Here is a 22372-nt window from a genome sequence, read left to right on the forward strand (position 1 = left end):
TTGTACATGGCTATCATACAGAGTTATATGGGTAGACTATAGTTTGAGGTAGGTAGTTATGTATATTACAGTGTAAGGGCTTGTGTCCACCAGGGACGTTTTATGAGTTGTCAGCTCCTTTCTGTCATTCATTTCTATGCTGGAGAAGCGACAGGCGCGGCGGACATTGCGCTCGTCACCAACGCAAGAGACACCGGGTTCGACTCCGGCTGTCTGCGTTGCCTCCTGCTTGGGCCAGCCGTCATACTAACTCAATTGGCAGAGTTAGCGGGTGGAAGTCGATGGTGGTGGTAATCTGGACGTTGTGGACATCGACTCCTACAGGTCGGTTGGGGACGCCTGCACAGCAGAGACAGGAAATGGCGGGGGTAGTGTGAGCCTCCCACACGTTACACCTCGCCAATGAGAGTCCGCGCTGGCAGGTGAAAAGATGTGACAGGCTGCCTCCTCGTGTATCGGAGGGGACACGTGATGCAAGGCTTATATCCTCCCTACAACCGGCCAGTGGGGGGCATATGCGAGCAACGTTCAAGACAGGGGAGGGGAGAATTGGCACAATGGAATTGGGAGAAAAATAGAAAGAGAAAAAAGTTGATAAAAAAAATAATTATGTTTATCCGCTTATTCTACCCTTCCCAAAGCTTGTGTTTGTTCATTTGTGTTTCCATTGTGATATTTTGTTGTTGTTGTTGTTAGTCCTTCCTTACATGTGTAAAATATATATATATAAATAAAATAAAAGATCCATTTAACAACTTCTGCTCTAGTCTATGCAACCCCACCAAAACTATTTACAGTACCCCCCCAACATACATACACAAGGACAACCTTTGAATATTTAGTTTGTTTGTTTTCTGTATCATGGATATTGAGTTTGTTGTCTCCATCATGGATATTGAGTTTGTTTCTGTATTATGGATATTGAGTTCGTTTCTGTATCATATCTGTGTTGTACCTTATGGATACATTGATTTGTAAGGTTTTTTCTCGCTCGAATGTTAGAAGCCAAAGAGTCATGATAAATATAACTTGATATAATTTATTGATGACCTCCATCACAGATGAACTCACAGTTACACACATTAAACCCATCAGATAGGCTTTCCATGTCCAGTTGTATTATAAATCCAGTCATTTAAAATCATAGTATCAATAAGTTCAGCAGTTAGTAGTATAAGAAAGGCACACATTTACAAACTTGTCTGTAGTCCGAGTTTTTTAAACTTCACACAATTAGATTTTATATAAAATATTTACATGTTATATAGATTATACATTATATATATATATATATATAGATTATACATTAGACAGTGGTATTAAACACAGTAAACTATCAAAGTTAAAACGGATCAAAGATTTAAAGTCAGCGGTAAGAAGGTCAATCTAGCGGTAAAGATTGAAATCTGAATCAAGAACAGGTTGAGAAATGAGCGAGTATCCGTCTCCTCCACGACGTTGAGGACGTTGACTCTCAGCACCCCAGGGTTAGGGTCAGAGTTAACCCCAGGGTGCTGCCTGGTGCGCGTGCAGCCCACAAAATGTCCCTGCCAGATCATCCATTACTGAGTGAGTGGATGAGTGAGTGACTGTTGTTCACACCAGCAGCGATTCCCCCACGCGCCAGTCTGCTCTGCTGCTCTTCATAGTACTGAGAGCACTCAATAGAGCTGATATTTATCATGGGTTAAAAATCAAGAGCTTGGTAACTCTTGGGACATTTAAAATCCATGATTTTAAATAGGGATGTCTGATATTATCGGCCTACCAATATCGGCCAATATCGGCATTAAAATATGATATCGGAAAATATCGGTATCGGGTTTCAAAAGATTTAAAAAAAAAAAAAAAATTATTATTATTTTTTTACATTTCTATAACCTTTATTTACCCATGAAAGCAAGTAAGAACAAATTCTGATTTTATTTATTGTCAAAAGTATGCATAATGTTGTGTTAATTCCACAACAAGAGATATGTAATGTTAACACTATGATCGCCGATGACGAGTTAAGACGTCATTCCTAGCCATGCTCATTCTGCCGAAGACGCCGTAACTCGTCTTTGATGTCAATATTTCAAAAATCTGTGATCTAAATCATATTTCCCCTCCGGAGCCCTGAGACACACTGCAAAGCTCCACTCAACTCTCTAGCGGTTCAAGAGCGCCATCTGGTGGCCGATCGGCAGATCGCCAACCGGAAATGACCCTTTGAACCGGTAGTGCTCATCCATATGTGGTCCGGGCACTCGCTATCGTTAGAGAGACTCCGTCTTGACACAGTGAACATCGATCGGTGCAAATAACTCGAAAAAACAACATGATTTGGACGTATATACTATTATACAACCTGGAAATGGATCGGGCATTTCTCCATCCCATAATAGAAAGAATTCTGTTCCACGCTCATCTGCCAGCGGCGCGAGGAAGCCACGGTAAGATTCAGCGTTATATTCTAACGTGTTCCATATAAACTGCTATGATGAACATATGACCCACTCTGGATGAATCATCTAACGCTGCCCACGGAATTATAAACGATCCCCCGCCCATCCGGTCATCATCAGATGATATGTAGTAACTCCTAGAAGGACATCCAGTTGACATTTTTTATCTCGCACAGATTCCTACCAAACTGTATTTGATCATCAATATAATGCATTTAGGGCTATAAATCACGTTCTGAAGAAAGCTGCAGAAAACGATAAAAACATACTTATACTTTAGACCATATTTTAGTATGAATATGTGAATGAAAAAGTTTAACGTTGCTACACCCTGAACAATACATATAGGACATTGAATGGGCCATAATAATGGCAATTTAACAATAGAATTTAAAAAGTTATAGCCCTGAAAAGAAGGGGAACTTATCCATAGACAAATAGAGATGGCGAGGGATGGTAAATTATGAATTTAACCCATGGCGATCAAAGTGTTAATTACCTGAAATTATTCCATTTTTGGGGGGGGGGGAACCCTGCATATATCGGTATCGGTTGATATCGGTATCGGAAATTAAGAGTTGGACAATATCGGTATAGGTAAAAAAGCCAATATCGAGCATCCCTAATTTTAAACAATCCTGACTGTTGCTACCCGTCTCTCTCCGTTGTATCTCTATCACCTTGCGCTGTTCCACAACCCCACCACTCTCTCTGTGTGTGTGTGTGTTTTTACTTTTTGACAAACCAAACAGATTTAATTGACAAAGCACATCCTACCCTTCATCCATACCTTCACCGATATACAATTAATAACAAAAAAAAACATAACAACATGTTTTCATGCTTTTTTATCTGGTATAGGTCATGTGGTATTATACGACCAGACGCCGAAACCATCGCTGCTGACTGCGAGCCGGTCCGCGGTGCGGCTGGTGTGACCGGTCTAATCTTCAGGGTGCCCAGGCCTGTAGGTTTAAGTCCTTAGTAAGTCGTAAGTAAATTTTGCACACACATTGACCAGGAAACATTCAGATGTGCCCCTCCTCCAACACACACAGACACATACACACAGATGCTGGTTAGAGCGGTGAGTCCAGTTCCAGCGTCGTGGGTGCAGGAGTAGTGGCGTTAGTCCAGTCCAGACTAGTAAAGTTGGTCCTGCTCTGGGCAGACGACTCTGGCGGCGGGATGGCAATGTACACAGTGACCCCTATGGCCAGGAGGACCACCGCGGCCGCCAGCGTGAGTCCCCGTCGCAGGATCAGCTGAGTGGCAGAGAGCAGAGCTGGGGCTGTGGTTCCTGAAGCGTCTGCAGCCCGCTCGGCCTCTCCACCACCCTCCCTGCCGCTGACCTCGGCCTCCTGGGTGCTGACGGCGCTGTAGCCAGCCAGCTTCACACCTTCTGCACCCTCCATCTGGGCCTGGATGGTAAGATGAGGTAATATGGGGTAAGGTAAGGTATGGTGAGGTATGGTGAGGTAAGGTAAGGTAAGATAAGATAAGGTATGGTGAGGTAAGGTATGGTGAGGTAAGGTAAGGTATGGTGAGGTATGGTGAGGTAAGGTAAGATAAGGTATGGTGAGGTAAGGTAAGGTATGGTGAGGTAAGGTAAGGTAAGGTAAGGTATGGTGAGGTAAGGTATGGTGAGGTAAGGTAAGGTATGGTGAGGTATGGTGAGGTAAGGTATGGTGAGGTAAGGTAAGGTAAGGTATGGTAAGGTAAGGTATGGTGAGGTATGGTGAGGTAAGGTAAGGTATGGTGAGGTAAGGTAAGATAAGGTATGGTGAGGTAAGGTAAGGTAAGGTGAGGTAAGGTAAGATAAGGTGAGGTAAAGTAAGGTAAGGTGAGGTGAGGTAAGGTAAGGTAAGGTGAGGTAAAGTAAGGTGATGTAAAATAAGGTAAGATAACACAATATAACATAACATAACATGACATAACAAAGTACAACATAAGGTATGAATGAATGAATGAATGAATGAATTATTTTATTTCGAATGTTTACAAATAAATAAACAATAAACAAATAATCTTTCGAAATGTTTACAAACAAACAAGCGAAAAGGATAGGTTTGAAGCCAAAAGGCTTATAGAGCAACCTACCCCTAATTCAAAAACAAATTCAAAAAAGTTAAAGTTTGCAAAATAAAACAAACAAAACTAAAAAATCAACAATCAAGGTAAGGTAAGATAACACAACATAACATAACATAAGATAAAGTATAACATATTAAGGTAAGGTAATATAAGATAAGGTAATAACATAAAATAACATAGTATACAATAAGGTAAAGTAATGTAAGATAAGATAAGATAAGATACGATAAATACAATATGATACACAGTAAAGACCATTATTTTCCCCAACAGGGATCTTGTAACATTGGTGGCCAAACAACAAGTGTACAGACTTACTGTGTGAAGGTTAGGGGCCGGCTCAGGGCCCTCTGCGGGGTCAGACTTACTGTGTGAAGGTTAGGGGCCGGCTCAGGGCCCTCTGCGGGGTCAGACTTACTGTGTGAAGGTTAGGGGCCGGCTCAGGGCCCTCTGCGGGGTCAGACTTACTGTGTGAAGGTTAGGGGCCGGCTCAGGGCCCTCTGCAAGGTCAGACTTACTGTGTGAAGGTTAGGGGCCGGCTCAGGGCCCTCTGCAAGGTCAGACTTACTGTGTGAAGGTTAGGGGCCGGCTCAGGGCCCTCTGCGGGGTCAGACTTACTGTGTGAAGGTTAGGGGCCGGCTCAGGGCCCTCTGCGGGGTCAGACTTACTGTGTGAAGGTTAGGGGCCGGCTCAGGGCCCTCTGCAAGGTCAGACTTACTGTGTGAAGGTTAGGGGCCGGCTCAGGGCCCTCTGCGGGGTCAGACTTACTGTGTGAAGGTTAGGGGCCGGCTCAGGGCCCTCTGCAAGGTCAGACTTACTGTGTGAAGGTTAGGGGCCGGCTCAGGGCCCTCTGCAAGGTCAGACTTACTGTGTGAAGGTTAGGGGCCGGCTCAGGGCACTCTGCGGGGTCAGAGGTACAGTACAGACTTACTGTGTGAAGGTTAGGGGCCGGCTCAGGGCACTCTGCGGGGTCAGGGGTCACTGCCTCAATCAGCAGCTTACCAGCCGGAGGCTGTTTTGGTGACGTCATCACCACCCAGTTCCTCCCAGCACGCACCTGGGCCTGAATAGATACCAGATTGAGCAGAACAGCCCCAGTGAAGAGACATAAATAGGGGTGTAACGATGCCTCGATTAATCGAAATGCATCGATTCTAATGTGACGATTCAACTGCATCGATTTGAAAATGTTAGAATCGATTATAATAGAAATTAATCGAATTTAAAAATTTAAAAAAAAATTAATTTAATAAAAAAAATATGAATGTTTTTTTTTTTGTGTGTATTGTTTTTATTGACCTATAGTCCATTCATCCTGAGTGAATCAGTTCCCCCAGCCACATTTGTGTATACTTTTTTTGGGGGGGAATTAACTGATAGAAAATTGATCGAAAATTGATCGAAAATTAATAGAATCTAATCTAATCGTGGTCAAATGAAGAGATTTCATGATGCATTGAATCGTTGCCTGAATAATCGAAATTAATCGTTGTGAGGTCGCATTGTTACACCCCTAGACATAAATGATTATTTAAAGGTAGAATCTGCAATGGTGGCAAACAGCGACCTCTATAGGCAAAATAGCCCCGCTTGGTATTGCATTTTGTTTATGTTTTTTTTTGGCTTTGGTCTGATGTGTGGGTTGCACTTGTGTGGGAATAAGGGAGGAGTTACTCTAGCTGTCCACGCCTCAGACTCTGCCAAGAGAGGTCTGGAACAATGCACAGTATAATAACTTACTAAACTCACTAAACTTCCAACAAACTCTGTAGTAGTTAACTACATGTAGTTCAATTACTAGTTGAAATAAATGTTGCAGTATTTGGGTGGAGGTTTAATAACTACATTCAAATCTCAGTATCTTTTCAGTAGTTAACTACATTCAGGTAGTTAATTACAAACTAAATATTCCCCTACAACTTCAGCATTTTCCCCCGATTCTACCTCACAGATGTCTCCCTGTCCTCTCTTAAAACACACCATCAGTCAAAGTGCCACAGTGAGGTTCTTCTTGCTCTAGTCTCTAATTCAAACACACCCACACTTTAGTTGTACCCCCAAGTAACATATACTGTAAGATTCCATTTCCCACAGTGTCGTTTTGATGTAGTTAAACTAAGTTTAGTCTGACAAGCAAAATCGTAATTTTTTTTGTCTGCTCAAGATTTAGTTGAACTTCTCTTAATTGTAAAGTAGCTAGTCGTTTGGTACAGTATAGACCTTTTGAGAAGTATTCTGTTGCTATTCCGTTGCTAGGGGAACGGCTTTGGCTCCTGTTTATTTCCATCAAAGGGGCGTGCGGGTCCATTGAACGTGTCAATGCTGTTTGGGGGGGCGCTATGGGCCACTGGTTCATAGTGAGTAGTTACATAGGTATCCATAGACATGTTAAGACTTTCTTTTGCCAATGTCATTGGGTTTCTTCATTGAGCGCTTGTCCTTATCAATCAGGGCACAGGTATCTTGTGTTTCATTATAAATTCAGACCCAATTAGTGGCTGCTGTGAATAGAGCAGCTGATGACTATAGGGACTATAGGGACTACGACGTGACGGCTTGGAAAGACAGCTGACCGGGTTAGCGCCCCGTCACAGCGGTGTCGCAGACTGTAAACGGTTTCGCCGCATGCAGGAGACGGGAGACATTATTTATGAATATGGTGCTGAAAGATTTGGAACGATTGAGAGAAAGAGGTTGCAGAGAGAGTGCCAGGTCCTCCAGACGGAAGAAAGCACTGGACATTTACATTTACATTTAGTCATTTAGCTGACGCTTTTATCCAAAGCGACTTACAAGTTCTGTACGACAAGACAGCAAGAAGGGTACAACTCTATCAGCTGAGTAACAATGTTCATCAAGTGTTGCGTGTTACAGTGTAGGTTAGTTTATTAGGACAAGTGCATGACAGTAAGGTTAGTCAGGGTTAGATTTTAATTTTTTTTGTTTTTTTTTTTTTTTTTTAATCATTTCAGATAATGGTTGAAGAAGTGAGTCTTTAGTCGACGGCGAAAGATTGGACGGGATTCGGCTGTCCTAACTGGGATGGGTAGTTCATTCCACCATTGTGGGGCAAGGACTGAGAATAGGCGGCTTCTCTTTGATGACCCTCCGGGAGCTTGGATAGGAGTAGGTCTGAGGCGGCCAGAAGATGCAGAGCGTAGGGGTCTTGAGGGTGTGTAGTTAGAGACCATTGACCGGAGGTAGGCGGGAGCGGTTCCCTTTGCTGCACGGTATGCTAGGTCGAGGGCCTTGAAGCGGATACGTGCAGCAATGGGGAGCCAGTGCAGGTCCCTAAGAAGTGGGGTGACATGGGCCGACTTCGGTAGGTTTGATATCAGGCGGGCCGCTGCGTTTTGAATGAGTTGAAGAGGCTTGGTGGCAGTGGCCGGGAGGCCAGCTAGCAGTGCGTTGCAGTAGTCGAGGCGGGAGATGACTGTTGATTGGATGAGGAGTTGGGTGGCTTCTTTTGTCAGGAAGGGGCGTATCCTTCTGACGTTGCTCAGGAGGAATCTGCAGGTTCTGGTTGTCGCTGCGATGTGAGCAGAGAAGTTCAACTGGTCGTCGAGGACAACACCAAGGTTCTTGGCGGTCGGGGACGCGGTCACAGCTGCATTGCACTGCATTGCACAGCTGCACTGGAGAAGTTAGTGAAGGAGAGGAGACGGCTAAGAAAGCACTGGAGAAGTTAGTGAAGGAGAGGAGACGGCTAAGAAAGCAGTGGAGAAGTTAGTGTAGGAGAGGAGACGGCTAAGAAAGCAGTGGAGAAGTTAGTGAAGGAGAGGAGACGGCTAAGAAAGCAGTGGAGTTGATGTCTGATGTTTCATGTTGATAATAATAATAATAATAACTTTATTTGTATAGCACTTTTCATACAGAGGTTGCAGTTCAAAGTGCTTCACAACAGTAAAAAATACAGGCATAAGCGAGCATACAAAATGAAATACAAAGAGATAGCAAGGTAAGGCAAATCACAGTTCTTCAGTAATACAAATAATAAAATAGAATAGATTAGATAGAGTAAAAAAGTGCGGTTTGATTCAGTTAAAAAAAAAATTAAAGGCTAAAAATTATAAAATAGAACGGACAGTAAAAAGTGTGATAAGATTGTTCAATAAAAAATATATAACAACAGAGCAGTGTATCGCTCTTAGTACTTTAGTACTGATGTAACCAGTGCTTAACAAACTGTACCGCAAACAATTACCACCAACCATTGTTGTGTGGCATTAAAGTATCTTGTATCTTGTAGAGGATGAGAGAAAGAGGGAATTAATGTTTCGCAGGAAGAGCTAAGGAGTCAGTCTGTCAGCAGTACTCATTGTACTCAGGCCAACTTAGGAGGAAGAGAAAGAAGAAGGACAGGTCAGAACAGCATTTTATAGGGATCCATTTAAGTTTGTTAAAGGAATGTTCAGCCAAGGAAAGGGGGGGGCAACTCAAAGCTTAAAAGCGAGAGGTAGAGGAATATTTAGATACAGGAAAGAATAGAGAAATGTGCCTTCCTAGGCGGCTGGGTGGCGCAGCGGACATTGCGCTCGTCACCAACGCAAGAGACACCGTTATCGAATCTGGCTGTCAGCGCTGCCTCCGGCTTAGGCCGGCCGTCATACTGACTCAATTGGCAGAGTCAGCGGGAGGGGAGTCAATGGGTGGTAATCTGGTCGTTGTAAACAGCGACTCCTACAGGTCAGGTCTGGGCGCCTGCACAGCGAGGGAGGGAAATGGTGAAGGTAGTGTGACCTCCCACGTGTTACACTTCACCAATGAGAGTCCTCGCTGCCAGGTGAAAAGAGGCTGCTGGCTTTCTCCTATGTATCGGCGGAAGCATGTGATAGACTTCAGGGCTCCCTAGACCGACCAGTGGGGGGCACATGCGCGCAACAACCAGGAAGGGGAGGGGGGAATTGGCATAACGACTAAATTGGGATGGGAGGAAAATACAGAAAATAGGAGGAGAACAAGTGGATACAAAAAAAAGTGCGCCTGATGTACTTAGATTCTTGTGGAGGTTATTGGGAGTAGTATGGGATAAACAAGTTATGCCAAGAGTTTGGTGTGTAGAACAGGGGTCATCCTAATTCCCAAGGAGAAGTTTAACCAGTTTTAAGCCAGTTTCTGACCATATCCCTCCTGAATGTAGAAGGTAAAATGTTCTTTAGTATAGTAGTGGCACAGAGGAATCAGCAGAAAGGAATTGTTTAATAGATACCAGTGCAGAAAACAGGGCTCAGCTCAGTATGGAAAAAAGCAGGTCCCACAGAAAGGAGGAAGCTGGTAGTGGAGTGTGAATGAATGAATGAATGAATGAATGAATGAATGAATGAATGAAACATTTTATTAACAGATTGCAGAATGGGTACAATATGGCTCAATACACACAATTGTTAAGGGGATGCAGACCAGAGAAAGACGTTTGTCTTGTTTACATCAGGGTCCCCATTTTCAATTCATAGTGATTTGTGAGCAGGTGAGCAGGTGCGAGGTGTACAAAGGCTGTGGCCCAGGCTAAGCAGGGACAGTGGATGAACTGGGAAAGTGTAAGAGGAAGCTAAGCTGGAGGGACTGTGGAGTATGGAGGGAAATCATATAAACGTCCTAATAGGGAGGTGTAATGGTTACGTCATTGCCGTTTCTCGTGTTCCACCCTCTGTCCAACGCAATGCATTTCCCCATTGCCCATTTCTAAATCGTCTCATTTAAAACAAATAAAGCATTAACATTTGCATGGTGTAACTTTCTGTGCTTCATCCACAATCTATAGCTCAACATGAAAATATTCGCAATTAATCATAAAAAATAATCGCCAAATTGTATTTCAACCAAAACTGCTTAAACAATAATGTTAGTGATAGAAGGGAACTAATTTTTTGCAAAAATGGAAAGCTTTTCAATTTCCATGCGGCAGAATTGTTACAATAGCCGATAATCCATTTTCCCAATGATAAATCCCTATACGGGTGGAACAACCAGTGACGTCAGACTACACCTCCCTATAGGAGATACTTATGATGTGCTGCCATCACCACAGAACCTAAACCACTGGGTAGATGGGGACCCGTCAGAACCTAAACCACTGGGTAGATGGGGACCACTGTCCCGTGTTCAGAGACGGCAACTTTGACTGTAAAACGAGTCTTTCTCAAGGTCAGTATACATGGCGACATACAGTAGGTTTTGAAAAGCTTAGCGGCAGGAATTGAAAGCAGAAGAGTAGGCTACGGGTGAATTCTAAATACATTGCTCTTGACCTTTTGTTTATAATTCCTGTTTTTTTTATTATTTTAAAATACAATTTTTTTATGATTGTTCTGTTTGACGGAGCTAGATACCGTGATTTGTTTGGAGGAATATGGAGAATACAGGTTCAAAAATAAACTTTCATTCATTCATTCATTCATTCATTCATTCATTCAGGAGTAAATCGGGTTGAGAGTGCAGCCATTCTATTTTGTCCGTGAGTGAGAGTTGAAGAAGTCCATCTACATGTTCAGTGATGGTAAAGGTGGTAAATGGTGGATTTATATAGTGCTTTTATCCTTTTACCCATTCACTCACACATTCACACATTCACTCACACATTCACTCACACATTCACACACATGCCAACCTGCTCATCAGGAGCAGCTGGGGTTAAGTGTCTTGCTCAAGGACACTTCGACATGCTGCCCGGAAGGAGCAGGAATCGAACCGGGAACCTCGGGATTATCAGACCACTGCTCTACCTACCGAGCCACTGTCGCCGAGCCACTGGTAGGGGCCATGCGGTAGAGTATGTAGAGTATGTAGCATCGACATTGTCAATATCTAGAGCTCACAAAGGATCACAGGTCCGTCGAACTCTGCAATGCTATTTGGCGACCATTATGGGCCATGTGATGCATTCATAGTATGTACTTCCATATCTATAGGCATGTTTAGACTTTCTTTTGGCAATGCGGCTGGGTTTCTTCATTGAGAGCTTATCCTTATCATTAGGGCACAAGTATCACGTGTTTTATATAAACTGTCGGCAACTGTATTAGCAAACATTGCAACAGGAAATAGAAAGGGGCCTATTTAGAATGTTTATGTTGTCAAGTTAGAGTTTCAACGTTAGAGTCTATTAGACTAGTATTTTCCCCAACACTTAATTGATTGATTGATTGATTGATTGATTGATTGATTGATTGATTAATTGATTGATTGAAAATGTTATTAACAGATTGCAGAATGGGTACAATACAGTACGGCTCAATACACACAATTGTTAAGGGGATGCAGACCAGAGAAAGACTTTTGTCTTGTTTACATCAGGGTCCCCCATTTTCAATTCATCATAACTGCCAACACACATATCAAAACAATAAATATAAACAAAGTGCAATACCAACATTTACATTTACATTTAGTCATTTAGCTGACGCTTTTATCCAAAGCGACTTACAAGTTCTGTACGACAAGACAGCAAGAAGGGTACAACTCTATCAGCTGAGTAACAATGCTCATCAAAGTGTTGCGTGTTACAGTGTAGGTTATTTATTAGGACAAGTGCATGACAGTAAGGTTAGTCAGGGTTAGATTATTATTATTATTTTTTATATCATTTCAGATAATGGTTGAAGAAGTGAGTCTTTAGTCGACGGCGAAAGATTGGACGGGATTCGGCTGTCCTAACTGGGATGGGCAATACCAAGCAGGGCTCTTTTGCCCAGACGCTGTTTGACACCATTTCAGATTCTACCTTAAAGTGAATACATGCAATGTACTGTACAAGTGGTTTACCTGTCAAATACTCTTTACTGTACACACATCCTTTATAAACATTTTTATGTTGTTGCCTGTGGTTGTTGCTCTGGTGTTTATAATACGAGCCAACACTGCCCTCTTCTGGCCTAGGTAAGTAATGCACAGTAGTCCACTTAAAGGGATATTTCCCTTTATTAGAACTTGTCAAAAATCAGCTTATATCTAAAGCAGACCTGGGCATTCTGACCGGCCCGCGAAAGATTACATGATAATAAAAATAAATAATTTTTTTTTTTTTTTTTTTTTTTTTTACTTTTTTCTTTCCATGTCAACGTTCACACGCACAATATACGCTTACCTAGGATTTGACTTGATTCAACAACAAAGCAGTCGGGGCCGAACTAGTATCAATTCACAGGTACCGGTACCGTATCGGTTCAAATGTGAACGGTACCCATCCCTACTGAACACACAACTGCAAGGCAAGGGCATTTTTGCTCATGAAATGCATAGCCATGTGAAAGCCTTCATGACAAAGTTGCAATTAATTTCAAGGCAACTAGGCAGCAACAATCTCAAACACATGAAAACCCTGAAAGAAGTCAAACCATCAGCTGATCACCGGCACAGGTACTCATCCATGTTGGGAGCACTGCATGATGAATTTTCAAGGCGTTTCAAGATTTCAAAAAGGTTGAGGATGAAATGCAGCTGGTTTCCTCTCCCTTTACCTGCAGTGTTGTTAGTTGTTCAGCTTGAACTCATTGACCTGCAGTCTGATTCACTACTGAAAGAGCACTTTAAGTCAGCATCACTGCTAGAGTTCTACTCTGCTCTCAAGGAGGATAACTTTCCAAACATGAGGAGACATGCTCAGAAGATGTTGGTTCTCTTTGGATCCACCTACATTATGTGAACAGACATTCTCAGTCATGACGTTTACCAAGTCCAGGTACAGATCCTCTGTCACTGATGAACATCTGGCAGCTGTGCTTCGCATCTCCACCTCAGACATGCAACCTGACTTTGATGGACTTGTTCAAGCTCAACAGAGACTGGATTTCTCACACTGAATGAAAAAAAAAAAAGAACTGAAGAACACTAAAATGTGGAAATATAACAAGTGAAATGGGACACTTGATATTTCTTTTTCAAAGTTCTGAAAACATTAAATGTTTAATATAGGCATGTAAAGTAAAAAAGGCTACAAAACTGGGACACTTTTCTTTACACAGTTCAGTGACATGTCTTGTTTATTTTTGCTATAAGATGATGTGATGTCTTTAGAAAGCTAAGAAAATCCTTGTTTCAATAGTATATGAAACTCAAAATGCCCTTTGTTATTAATGTTTCACATTTTGTTTATCATTTTGGAAATAAATTCTATTTGAATAAATGATATTTTTGAAAGCTAACCTCACCTTTTAATTGCCAAATAATAACATACACTCTTACCAGGGGTCAAAACAATGCCATTTACTGCTTTTTATATAGAAATAAAATGTATATTATGCATAATTGAGTTTGGAATTTTGGCCCGGCCCTCCAACATATTTTCAGTTGCTCATTCGGCCCCCTGGGAAAAATAATTGCCCACCCCTGATCTAAAGTCATCTACTAGTAAACTAGCGACCACTGCTGTCCCTGTCATCTGCTGTCAACACCACCATTCCTCCCAGGTGTCAGGCTCCTCATTCACTTCCATTCATTTTGAGGTCTAAATATCATACATCTGAAGTATAAACTATACAGCAATATTATTCTGTGCAATATATTTTTTGTAGTCAAATGTACTTTATTTTAATTTTTTTTTTACTAATATTGGCATTTTCAAATAATAAATAAAGGAACTATTTCTCACTTGAGATGTAGTTTGACCAAATGTCAACTTTTCACAGAAGGTTTAGAATCTTTCCTCCAGCAAGGCAGCAGGTAACCATGGTAACCACTCCCCACAACATTCCACACAAGGCACATATGCACAGCACACTCAAACCTACAGGAGGGCTTTATTTGAGAAAATTCAAATTGTAAATCCGGATTTGTTTTGGCAGTCTGAGAGTTGTATGTTGAGTTGTTTTTTTGTGGAGGACATCTTCAGTTTTGCAGGATTTTTGGAGAAAGCATGGCACTTGAGACTAAACACACTATATCCTATATAATTGTATATGAATTCCTCTTGTTTCTTTGTTTACATACATTGCTTACAGCTTGTGTTATATTACATTTTATTGTATTTTCTTTTTCTTGTGGCCATCTTGGTCTATATGTCATTTGTCAAGTAATTTGTCAAGTATATTATTATACTTATTGTTTATGTGTCTTGTAAGCCCATATGGGCTGGGCATACACCTGTATGTATCAAAATCAAATCAAATAAAAATCAAACCTACAAGAAATGGACAGGATCTGCTTTTATTTTTCAGATGTAATAAATCTGTAAGGACACATTAAATGCCAAAACAAACACTATACCTTTAACTCAGAATTGTCTGCTTTATTGAAATCTTCACAGCAGTACAGTAGTTTGTTACTTCTTACTTCAGAAGTATAATATTTAAACTCCCCCGGAATGGAAGTGAATGAGGAGCCTGACACCTGGGAGGAATGGTGGTGTTAACAGCGGACGACAGGGACAGCAGTGGTCTCTAGTTTACTTGTACTGTAGATTACTTTTCAAGATTCAAGATTCAAGAGATTTATTTGTCACATACATACACAAGACATGTAATGAAATGAAGGGCTTTTGACCTTTAGATAGAGGTCAAATGTGGAAAGTGAAGAGGGCCGAATACTTTCTGAAGACACTGTGATATGTGATACTATATGTATGATACTATATATAAATATGTGATACAATGTAAATGATACTATATGTGATACAATGTAAATGATACTATATATAAATATGTGATACTATGTATGATACTATATATAAATATGTGATACAATGTAAATGATACTATATGTAAATGTGTAATACTATGTATGATACTATATATAATTATGTGATACAATGTAAATGATACTATGTGTAAATGTGTGGTACTATGTATGATACCACAGTAGGGTATGATTGACTGAATCAAATAAATTGATTACAAAAAAATCAATAAAGAAGTGACTACATCGATGCTTAAAGGCAGTTAAATGTTCCAAAGAATCTCGTCTGACGGAAATAATCATTTAATAAAATAATAATAATTTCATTCAGAAGCACTAAGATGGTTTAAAATGCTCTAAAAAAACACTCTGTTAAAGTGCATGTTTTAGCTCAGTGTGCAATCATAGAAGAAATAAATGTTAAATTCTCGTCCTTTTCTTTTATGAAAATGTGTCATTTAGATCCGCAGATGAATTGATAAAATCATGGTTAGATGAAGGGATAGTAATAATTAGCAGCAGCTCTACACCACGGGGGACGCGAGGAGGATGCCCTGTGTACCTTGTCTGTGAGCTTCTGCCAGTCGAGTTTGAAGAAGATGATAGCGATGAAGAATGAAGACTGAAGGACTGTGCAGATGAAGAGACCCATCCACAGACCTGGGAACACACACGCACACACACACAAATGCATTACATACACACTCAAAGTACATGTGAAAACATGCACATACAACAAATTTGTACATCGTAACAAACGTTGAAAATGAGTTTGACCCCTGGACAGATACGCTCTCCCAGTGAAACCTGTTACGCTCTCCCAGTGAAACCTGTTACGTTAACTCCTCGCTGTCAGGTGAGTTTTCATCTTTAAGGCCCAATGTCATTATCTGGGACATCTCCCCTTCCGTCTGGGACATCTGGGACATTGTGTTGTAATGTTTCTCTGTCCAGCTCTAGTTCTTTGTATTGTGTTGTAATGTTTCTCTGTCCAGCTCCAGTTCATTGTATTGTGTTGTAATGTTTCTCTGTCCAGCTCCAGTTCATTGTATTGTGTTGTAATGTTTCTCTGTCCAGCTCCAGTTCATTGTATTGTGTTGTAATGTTTCTCTGTCCAGCTCTAGTTCTTTGTATTTTGTTCCATCTGGTTCCTTAGTTGTAGTTCTTTTAGTTCCTGTAGTTCCTAATTTATCCGTCTCTCTCACAGCTGGTTCCCATTTACAATCAGGTGTGTCTCATGCGTCTCAACTGACAGACTGACTGATGGGCCAATCAGGGTAACCCAAGTAAATCATGCAACGTCTTGGAGGAAGTCGATTGGATATCTGACATGGTTTGGTTCCGGTGATATCCAGGGGCATAGATAATATATCACATGGCTTTAGCCGTCATTTTCACGACAACTGTTCTAACATAGGGTGGCCGGGTAGCGCAGCGGACTAAGCGCCTGCCTACCACCGCAGAGACACTGGTATCGAATCCAGCTGTCAGCGGTACCTCCGGCTTGGTCGGTCGCCCATAGACAACCGCAACACTTCCGGGATTCTGAAATCGCGGAGGAGATAGCAGGGTGAGCATATGAATGAATGTGGATGAGAGCCGTGATGTAAGTGGTTGCAGCTACGGCTGTGGGGGTGCTAGAGACATGATCGAATAGACTTTTATGCGCCTGAGTCTCCTGAACACGGCGCAACCCATTCCTAATCGATCAGAACTAAATCGGCCGAGATCAAGTCCCTTTTCCAGCACCTACTCCCCATACACATGCGCAGATTGTCAACGGAGTCTGGACGACGCGAGATGATGCACGAATGAATGTTGAATGTTCCATCAGAGCGGCGGAGCTTGTGGTGGTAGTGTGAGTGGCTACAGACCACTGCACTTAAATATAAACATTAGTCTACCTGGAGACTCAATGAGGTAATTGTAGATGTCGCCATAAGACGCGTCTGGCCATTTAGTGGGATAATTTTTTCATTATCCTGTTCGGCTGAAAGGACACTGGCCACCGAAGCTCCCCCCTCTGATGGAACAGTCCACATTAATTCGCGCGTCATCTCGCATCGTCCAGACTCCGTTGACAATCTGCACATGTGTATGGGGAGTAGGTGCTGGAAAAGGGACTTGATCTCGGCCGATTTAGTTCTGATCGATTAGGAATGGGTCGCGCCTAGTTCAGGAAACTCATGCGCATAAAAGTCTATTCGATCATGTCTCTAGCACCCCCACAGCCGTAGCTGCAACCACTTACATCACGGCTCTCATCCACATTCATTAATTTGCTCCCCCCGCTCTCTCCTCCCCGATTTCAATGTAACGCGGAAGTGCAGTGGTCTATACTAACACAATTGGCAGTGTCAGCGGGTGGAAAGCCGGTGGGGTGTGTATCCTGGTCGTTGTAAACAGCGACTCCTACAGGTCGGTCAGGGCGCCTGCTCAGCGAGGGAGGGAGCTGGGGGAAGTAGTGTGAGCCTCCCACACGTTACACTCTCCCAGTGAGAGCCCTCGCTGTCAAGTGAAAAGAAGTGGCTGGCTGACTCCACATGTATCGGAGGGGACATGTGATAGTATCTATCAACCCTCCCTAGACCGGAAAGTGGGGGGCAAATGCACGCAACGACCAGGAAGGGAGGGAAGGGAATTGGCATAACGACTAAATTGGGATGGGAGAAAAATACAGAAAAAAGGGGGAGAAAAAGTAGATAAAAAAAAACTGTTTTAACATGTTGGGACATTTTCAACATCAACATACCTTCTGTTATTAAATTTTTTTATTTCTTTACAAATATCTTTGTTGTGCTTTTCATGTCATCAGAAATCAATAGTGAATAGTTGACATCATCAGCTAGAAGACACGTGATGATGACATCATTACCTAATATCCTGAGCTTGGCCCAGAACATCAGGGCTATTCCGACCGGAAGACCGATGATGTAAAAAGACACCAGGTTGGAGACGGCAGCAATCTTCTGTTTACCTGCCCCCACCAGGATGCCTGAGCAGACGCACTGAAAACACACACACACACACACACACGCACGCACGCACGCACGCACGCACACACGCACGCACGCACGCACATACACAAACCGAAACAACACAGTGTGTCAGCAGAATAAATGTGTTTCATATTGACAGTTGGATAATTCAGTTATTTTCAACCTATCATTATAGATTCCATTGCCTAGGCTCTGTTACCCATACTGTATGAACTTTGAACTCTGTTGCCTATACTCAATGTATACCTACCTACTGCTTTCACTGTATTCATAGTAATCATAACTACCTACCTCATAGTCTACCCATATAACGCTGTATGATAGCATGTACAATAATGTGTACCGGTATATACAGAATATATATTTATTCTTACCGTATATATATATATACACATCTGTCTGTACATAACTGCATATAATTCTTTTCACATATCTGTAGATACTATATATCTGTACATATCCCTTACCTACTCTAACTAGTTACGCTGTCGGCCAGTATGACTTACTACCATAGTGTCTTTATACTGCTATCACTGTACATATTGATACTACAACTCTGTACATATGATTAGCAGCACTATTACTCAGTAGTACTAATGTATATATATATATATATATATATTTTTTTTAATTGTCTTTTTCCCCCCTTCTTTTTCCGTTTTTCTCCCATCCCAATGTTAGTCGTTATGCCAATTCCCAATCCCCTTCCTGGTCGTTGCGCACTCTACCCCCTACCGTCGGTCTGGGAGGGCGGAGACTATCACATGCTTCCTCCGACACATGTGTAGCCAGCCCACCGCTTCTTTTCACCTGGCAGCGCGGACTCTCCCTGGGGGAGTGTAACGTGTGGAAGGTCACACTACCTCTCCCAGATCCTTCCCTCGCTGTGCAGGCGCCCCGACCGAACTGTAGGAGTCGCTGTTTACGACCAGGACCCACCCTCTAACACTGCCAATTGTGTTAGTATGGACGGTCGGCCAAGCCGGAGGCACCACAGCCGGATTCGATCCCACTGGCTCTGTGGTGGTAGACAGACGCTTAGTCCGCCTACGCTACCCGGCTTTCAAAAACTCTATTGGACAACCTTTTAAGTCTGTGTATGATTCAAGGTGAGAAATCAGTATAAAACAATCCAATAATAACAACATTCTGTCAGATCTCACCAACAGAGCATCAAATAACTGGATGAAGGTAATGAGACCGAGATTCTTTGAGACGATCTCCACAATGTTTCTGTAGAATGGAAGGAGAAGAAACATGGTTTGTTTTATTTATATATTTAATATATATATATACTTTTTTAATGTATTTATAATATTTTATATAATAAATAATAATAATAATAATAATAATAATAATAATAATAATAATAATAATAATAATAATAATAATAATAATAATAATAATAATAATAATAATAATAATAGTATATTATATATAAAAACAAAAATTATATAGTCTATTGTTTATTGCGTGTTGGGCAGATACTCACTCATCTGAGGTAAAGATGTAGCCAATCACAGACCTGGAGCTGGCGATCACAATACCTTGTAACACAGCCAGCGCTCCTACAGAAGAAACATGACATCAGAGACCTGTCCTTCTCACTACCTTGACCTCTCAACTTAACCCTTTCACTGCCGCACTACCAAAACGGTTAACCCTTTCACTGCGACAATACACAGAAGGTTAACCCTTTCACTGCCACACGACTGCGGCGTCGGTTGTGTGATAGTAAAGGGTTAACCTTCTGTCGTGTGGCAGTGAAAGGGTTAAGATATTTGAATGTCATTGGGCCCATTGAAACGATAACAGGTTTTCTGCTTTACAACCGTATCCAACTTTCCTGGTTCCCGCCGGCTGTATATGTACCACTACGCGTTTCTAGCTTCATATCACAGCTGTATATGTACCACTACACGTTGCTAGCTTCATATCACAGCAGTATATGTACCACTACGCGTTGCTAGCTTCATATCACAGCCTGGCAAATTAACAGACTGAAATTAACTTCACGTCATTTCATTTGACTTCCTCAGAAGCATTTTATATTACTTGAACATAAAATGCAGGCCACTTATTTATCAAAGACTCAGTGGTCCAACTTGTCTTCTTCAATTGGAGAGTCTGTTTTCTGGGTGCTGACATGTTGAATCGAATGCAACTTGGAGTGACAATAACATATTTTATGTTCTAATCAAGATGTCAGCCCCCAGAAAATAGACATACCACCAACATTTAGGTCTTACGGCCTTCATCAGAGTGACGAGATCTGAAGTAAGAGGCAGCGTATAGGAGTGATCTCTTGATCAGTCAATTCTTCTATGTTGTAGTGCCGAGAGATGGGAGTCAGAGACGGTAGCTCGAGGTAGAGCGAACAGCGTTTATTTGGTACACAAATACAACATGCTACTGCTACGTTGCGTGTAGTCGACTGACCCGTGGTGGCAGGTAGTGCCACCTCCTATAATGTTCGGGCGGAACTCTTGTTCCTAACAATAGTTCCGTGGGTGAATTATGTACCATTAACAATCACTACACAAGCCCCCCCAGAATTCACCCATGGTCAAAACCTCCACGGCGGGGAGAGACAACGACCCGGCCGCGGCGTGAGCGGACAACCGGGGGCGCGGTGCAAGCGACTGCGCCCTCCACGGCGCCCGGGGGCATGAACCGGCCACGGTGAGTGCGGAAAGCCAGGGGCGGGGAGGTAGGGGCGGCGCCAGCGCCCGCGTCCTCCCCGACACCCGGGGGCACAGACGTCGACGAGGCCAACGGCGGCTCCGTCGTCGGCGGGTCCCGGGGTAACGGCGGACGGCCTCGGCGGGGGGAGAGGGCCAGCTCTACGGGCTGGGAAATGTCTACGTGGGCGGGTTCAATCTTGTGGTGGTTGTACCCCACCTCAAAGGCGAGCCTTCGCCAGTCCTCAGGGGCCTGTGGGCTAGGGTGTCCGGTGGATAGGTCATCCAGCAGCGTCGGACCCGAGTGACCAATCGCGACGTCCTCCAGGCGTAGACTGGAATCTGCAGTCCCGAGGGCCTGGATGTCGTGGTCGGAGGCCTGTTCCGAGCCCCTGTTGACGTAGTCGAGGTCCGGCTGTACAGCTCCGATGACGACGTTGGGCCTCTCGGCGACGTGTCTCGCGGCGCACTCGGAATCGTACGTGAGCTCTTGTCGTGCCGACCATGGCTCCGCTACCTTTGACTCAGAAAACGTGAGGGGTCCGTGGTCGGTGAAAGCTGTAAGAAGGCCGCCGTATGTCGCCCCATCGCGGACACATGCCAACGAAGCCCGTGTCTGTGCGTTTATTAGGCGGCCATGTCTAATGTCCACGAGGAGACCGTGTGCACCCAGGAAATCTGCCCCGAGCAGTGGGAACGAAATGTCGGCCGTGATGCAGTCCCACGTGAACCGCTGGCCCCCAAAACACAGTTCCACGGTCCTTGTACCGTAGGTGCGGATAGGGGTATCGTTGGCGGTCGTCAGGCGTGGACCTCTATCATCGCCGGCGGTGTCCTCTTTTGTAGCCGGCAGGACGCTCCTCTGAGCTCCGGTGTCGCAGAGGAATTTGCAACCGGAGAGTGTGTCTCTAATGAAAAGCAGCCGGTTCGACATACCTGCGCTCACCGCTGCTACTGGGCGCAGGTGTCTGCGTTTATGCGCCATGCCGAAAGTGCAAGAGGAACGGCATCTTGTCGCCCTCGCGCCGAAACGTGCGTGGTAATAACACAGGCCTGCGGCAGCGCTGCTCCTGATCTTCCTCGCCCCTCCCCCCTGCGGCGTGTAACCGCATGTCGAGGCTATTAGCCCTGGGGCAAAGTGCCGAGTGGCCAGGTAGAAGCGGTCTGCCTCTCCTGCCAAAGCACGGGGATCCGTAGCCGCTGTATTGGCAAGTGCCGTCTGCACGTGTGGCGGCATGTGCCTGAGAAACAGTTCGATAAACAGGAAATCAGGCCGTTCTGCACCCAGCAGGTTTAACATCATCTCCATGTGCTCCGAAGGCTTGCTGTCCCCCAAGCCTCGTATAGCCAGCAAGCGTCGGGCCCGCTCTGACTGTGACAACTCGAATATTCTGAGTAGGTGCGTCTTAAACGCCTCATATTTATTCCGTGCAGGCGGAGCTGTTATGAAGCCTACCGTCCTCGCCGCTGTAGTGCTCCCGAGGCTCGAGACGACGTGGTAATATCTTGCGGCGTCGTCGTCAACCCCTCGTAGTGCGAACTG

At 43.4% G+C, this 22372-nt stretch overlaps 1 protein-coding gene across 1 annotated transcript in view; it reads right to left on the bottom strand.

The window, feature by feature from the left end:
* Positions 1 to 1120: 1120 nt before the first annotated feature.
* LOC311233448 (multidrug and toxin extrusion protein 1-like) overlaps positions 1121 to 22372 on the bottom strand; it is a 65768-nt gene continuing 44516 nt past the window's right edge. Inside the window, exons 12-17 of the mRNA XM_084320415.1 lie at positions 19641 to 19716; positions 19312 to 19381; positions 18025 to 18157; positions 15712 to 15809; positions 5473 to 5604; positions 1121 to 3868 (exon numbers count right to left, since the gene is read on the bottom strand). Of these exons, the coding sequence (XP_084176541.1) occupies positions 3527 to 3868; positions 5473 to 5604; positions 15712 to 15809; positions 18025 to 18157; positions 19312 to 19381; positions 19641 to 19716 (851 nt within the window). The 3' untranslated portion in view covers positions 1121 to 3526. The remainder of the gene's footprint in view (positions 3869 to 5472; positions 5605 to 15711; positions 15810 to 18024; positions 18158 to 19311; positions 19382 to 19640; positions 19717 to 22372) is intronic.

This window comes from Notolepis coatsorum (assembly GCF_963971535.1).
Source record: "Notolepis coatsorum genome assembly, chromosome: 1".
NCBI classification, from domain to species: domain Eukaryota; kingdom Metazoa; phylum Chordata; class Actinopteri; order Aulopiformes; family Paralepididae; genus Notolepis; species Notolepis coatsorum.